The sequence below is a fragment of the Cannabis sativa genome, chromosome 6, assembly GCF_029168945.1.
Source record: "Cannabis sativa cultivar Pink pepper isolate KNU-18-1 chromosome 6, ASM2916894v1, whole genome shotgun sequence".
Classification (NCBI taxonomy): domain Eukaryota; kingdom Viridiplantae; phylum Streptophyta; class Magnoliopsida; order Rosales; family Cannabaceae; genus Cannabis; species Cannabis sativa.
The window spans coordinates 75,157,829-75,163,125 of NC_083606.1; the positions used below are offsets into that span (position 1 = coordinate 75,157,829).

General features: G+C 30.1%; 1 protein-coding gene across 1 annotated transcript; it reads right to left on the minus strand.

Annotated features, from left to right (window-relative positions):
* Positions 1-886: 886 nt before the first annotated feature.
* On the minus strand, positions 887-5,297 carry LOC133039452 (alpha-humulene synthase-like). Its single transcript, XM_061118363.1, has 5 exons — positions 5,154-5,297; positions 4,089-4,321; positions 3,640-3,778; positions 2,582-2,836; positions 887-1,203 (listed from the first exon to the last, which is right to left on the minus strand). The coding sequence occupies exons 1-5, from the start codon at positions 5,295-5,297 to the stop codon at positions 913-915; spliced, it is 1,062 nt and encodes a 353-aa protein (XP_060974346.1). The 3' UTR covers positions 887-912.

Sequence of the window (5,297 nt, forward strand, 5' to 3'; positions counted from 1 at the left end):
AATTATTATATGTTATTATTGTGTTCTATGTTACATACAAATTGATCTTAGGTTTACTACTAATTTTTCTAACATACCACACCATGCATGCTTAGATCTGAACTCGAGACCTCACCGACATCGTTCCTAGGTGAGAAAATCGGCCCTCACTAGCAACACCCCCATCTAATGAAACCTCTCCAATTCTCTATCTCTCTATATTCTTTTTCGACACTGTTAATGGATATCATTGAAGCCCATAATTTATCTATCTCTCCTGCAATCGAAGCTCTTGAACAGAGACCTGGTCGAGCAAGAAGAAGACGTATATTTTAGTTTTTGTGTGGTTTGATTTTGATTCCAACAAGTGGGTTAAGATCTAGATTTGGATTTTATTTTTTTTCTAGTGGTCTTCGAAGTCAACAGTAAACAGTGACTGTGGTCGGGAAAGGAGGTGGGGGAGGGTCATGGCTAGGGATGGGGTGGAGTGAGGGTTGGGGTAGGTTTGGGTTACTGACAATATTGTTTGCTTTATGAAAGAAGACGAAGAAGAATAAAAGGAAAAGAAAATAAAATAATAATTTTATGATTTAAAAATATTTTTTTAGTTTTTCCTATTAAATTATTTTTAATTAAAATTATGATCAGGACTATAATAATAAATGGACATGTGTCATTTTATTAGTATCTAACAGGTCTGTTAATAAAAGGACTAATATACAAACAAAAAGCGTGACCTTGGAGATCGTTATTACTGCTAATTTTGGAGATTGAAGACTTATCTCCATCAAATTTAAATTTTTAGAGATTTGTGTCGCAATTTTTTTCATAAAAAATACTTTATTTATTGATTTATTTAACATGCTTATTATATAATTAGAAGTCTTGCGAGTACATATTATATATATATATAAAGTATGAGAGCTAAATTTATTATGGAATTGGATCAATGAGCAAGACAGCAACACTATCTTTAGTGACTTTTCCAACTTGTGTATAGTTATCACCATTTTTGTAGAGAAGATCTATAACCCTAGCAAGATTCAGAGCACGAACTAATATAGGTGAAGCTGCTTCAGTTGGTTTCAGAAACTCTTCATTTATTTCTTTCCATGCAATAACCACTCGCCTATTCATTTCATCACATGCTTCTTCTTCTGATACGTCATATTGCTTCATGTAACATTCTATTGTAGATGGTATATGATTTCTCTCTTGCTCATTCTGTATGCATATGTACCAAAAATTTATTAATAAATCTGAAAATATTTGACATAAATGTATATGTACGTACTTATATAAGTATAGGACAAGAATATTGTACATGCAACTGTTAGAAAGTTTAATATTGATAATGTGTGTGAACACTTAGGTCTTGGTTGTTTCGGTTTTTAAAAGATATTTTTAGGCTTCTAAATCTCCAAAATCACTTCTATTTTTGGTTGGATATACTAGTGATGAGTTTTAGCTATTAGCTTTGAAAAGTTCTTAAGAAGATCTTCTTGAGAAGCTAAAAGTAAAAAGCAAAAGCTCAGTCAAACAAAATAAGTGTGTAAATTTTAAGGAAAAACATAAATAATAGAATCTCATATTTTAAAATATTTATATAAATTTTCTAGTAATTTAAAAATAATATATAATTTTATTGTCATATTGTTTCTCTTAGAATCAATTTAATTAACTATTGTTTAATTAATAATACTTTAAAATTTAAAAGCTTATGTATGATAATTCACAATTATACATTTTCACTAATTTTAATGATTAAGTTTTTGATAAAAAAAAATTATAAATGAATGTGATAATTTTTTCGTTTAAATTCTTATTAAATTTAAAATATATTAATAAAATCAAAATTATAAAAACAATAAAAAAAAATATCTCACCTGCATGGGATTATTTATCCCACCCTGCTGGATGGGATAAATAATCCCAGACAGATGAGATTAGCTGGAGTAGTTATCCAGACTTCCAACATGCCCAAACACTGGACTGGACAAATTAGTCTGTCTAATCCAATCCAGTCCTGCTTACCAAACGGGCCCTATATATATAAATATAGGAAAAACATCTTAGTTCTTTAATGAAGTATGAAAAGAGAGAGAGAAGTTAGCTAGCGAGTGAGACCTAGTCATTTCCTTCAATCCTAATGTAATTTCTATACAATCCGTTAAGGATCATCCTATTATTATACACTTGGTCAATTAAAAGTTTACATTAAATGGATTTTTTTTTTAAATGCCTCACCTTTGAAACTTCCTATACAAATATATAATAAAGATCTTAAATTTCAGGGTGGACAATTGCCAAGACTAGAATAAGAAAAATATATTATGAGAAATGTTAAAAGGTATCTCTAGTGTCTAGTACTTTTTAAAATATTATATCGCTAATAAAATCATATAGGGTCTCACATAATTTTATTTTAATAACTATGACTACTGATCCCACATGATTAAATTTTGATAATACATTATATCGTTAACTATTTACAATTCGGCGCTAGCTCACGATAGTACTAAACACTACTAATACCAAATAACAACGCTCGTATATTATATATCATGAAATCATAATTTATATATTGTTATTAATTATGTACCTTGTGACCAGCCACATCATCCATGTACCTACAAACACTAGCGGTTGCCCTAGCAATCTTGGGGTCTTTGGAGAGCCACTCAAAAACTTGTTTGGTTACAATATTGTTACTTTTCATTCCAACTAAAGAGGAAGCCATCAACATGAAATAACCAGAAGTAACCAAAGAAACTTTCAAATGCTCCTCCAAACTTGGCATATATCCTTCATTCAACCATTGGGCTTCCTCAAAATAACCTCTTAATAATCTTTTAAACTGCATGTTAATATTTATAAATATATATTATTAAAAAATAATTAGAATTATTAAAAAAAAGAAGAAAAAATTATTTAAGTAAGTCATTTTTGCTTCTGTTGTAGAATTTTTAATTTTGGCACATAAAAAAAATTATATTTTAATTATTTTATACAATAATAATGTACATTATATTTGTATTAAGCATTCTAATTGTTTTTTGAAATTTTAAATTATTTATTGTTGTTGAAAATAAAAAACACTTAATAAATTATTTTGAACTTTAGTTAATGTGAATTACTTTTAAATTTTTATAAAAAACATTTGAGATGTCTGTTTATAACTACAATATACAATGTTATATTAATTTTCTGTTTTCTACACTACAAAAATCTGCTACTTTTTAGTGACAACTTTTTAGTTACACATAAATTATTTGTGACTAAATGTGACTTTTAGTCACAACAAAAAATTATTTGTGACTAAAACATAGAATTTAGATACAAGTTGTCACTAATTTAGTTTTAGTCACAACAAGTATTGTGATTAAAAATACATTTAGTATTGTAATTTTTGTGACTAATACTTTTAGCCATGGACCTCTTAGTCACAACATATAAATAATAATTTATAATTAGCTACAACTTTTTTACTTTTAGTCACAAGTTTTGTTGTGACTAAAAATAAGATTTTTCGTAGTGATAATTCTTTAGGTGCCAAAAATATAGAAAACACCCTTGTGCTAGAAGTAAAAATAATATTTAATTTTACCTACAATTCTACCTATATATTACTATGTATCAAATTATATTTCTTAACCCTACCGTTTCTTTTCCATAGTAAACTTTGTAAGTTTCCTCCTTTTCAAACTCTTGTTCAAATTCCTCTAAAGATTGCAAAAGTATCTTATAATATTTCTGCAAGTATTCTGGATGGAGTTTATTCATACTATTTTTGTCCCACCTGAAAACAAAAAAAAAAAAAATTATTAATTAATTTTATAATATGGATAAATTAATTAATTAAGGGAAGATATATGTCCGCCCTGGTTGGCTAGCTAGGTTTTCAAAAGCTTTTTTTAGATTTTTGAAGCTTCAAAAACACTTTTACTACTAGTTAGGTAACTACTGAATTTTAACTTTTAGCTCTAAAGAACTATTTAATAGAAGCTAGTTTTAATAGTTATTTCAAGAAGAGCTTCGCAAAAAACTAAAAGGCAAAAAGCAGAAAATCAACCAAACATGACTATATATACAATATGTTGAAACCAAACCTGTCAATTGCTTCAATAAGGAGCTTATGTTCTTCAAATATACCATATGAATCATAAATATCATCAGCGATTGAGGTAAGGGCTACGATCTTCACTAAAATATTTCTTGCAAAAGAGTATTGGGGTTCATAATAGACACCTAATACCCAAATGTATAGTTCCACAATCCTATTTCTTGCAAATGGAAAATTGTGTGCACTGTCCAAACAATTAATGATGTAACTATAATTCTTCTTTAAAAGCATGATAAAAATAGATTTTAGAAAAAAGAAAAGATTAATTAAGTTTTTGATGATACAAACAAAGAGAAAAAAGAATGTACTCAAAGAAAAAAAAAAGTGGCGCTGAAACAAAAATAAAAGTGACTAAGAATGTGGGTGAAGCTTAAAAATAGTATATCTCTATGTATTATTTTGGAAGCTCCGTATATAATACACGCCATTTCATGATTAAAATTTCCTTTGTTATTTGTATAATTATTATCTTTTAAATTAGGTATGTAAATTAAAAGAACCCCTAAATTATTTATAATATTCCTGGAGATATAATTTATAAGGGCACGTTTGGTAGGCCGTATAAGGATCGTATTGTATAAAATAACAAGTAATACTACGTTTAGATAAAATATTTATTGTATTGATTGTTACGACCATAAATTTTAATACAATGTGAATCGTAGTATTTAATACAAAAATATGATCTGTATTAGCTTTGTATTATAATATTTACAAAGGGTCCGGGGTTGGGAATCCTGGACCCGGACCTGGTCCCGACCTTTGGACCACGCACCCAGACCCTGGCCCTGGCCCTGGACCTAGTTTGTAACGTCCCCACTTCAAGCCTCCATTGGGCTCTTACACCCACGGAATGATGGCTCTTATACGCAAGTTCGTCGCTCTAGTTGCTTCCTAGACTGACGACGCCCCAGACCAGACCCTAGACCTCGGACCCTGGTTCTAGATCCCGGACCCCAAACTACGATCCCGACCCTGAGCACCAAACCCCAGCCCTAGACCCGGTCTGTAACGTCCCTACTTCAAGCCTCCATTGGGCCCTTAGACCTACAGAATGATGGCTCTTATACACGAGTTCTTCACTCTGGCTGCTTCCTGCACTAACGACTGGCCCTATAGACCAACACATGTGTTTCCAGAGTGCTTTGTCCTCACTCGCATACTTCTTAGGAAAACTTCTCAAGAGGTCACCCAT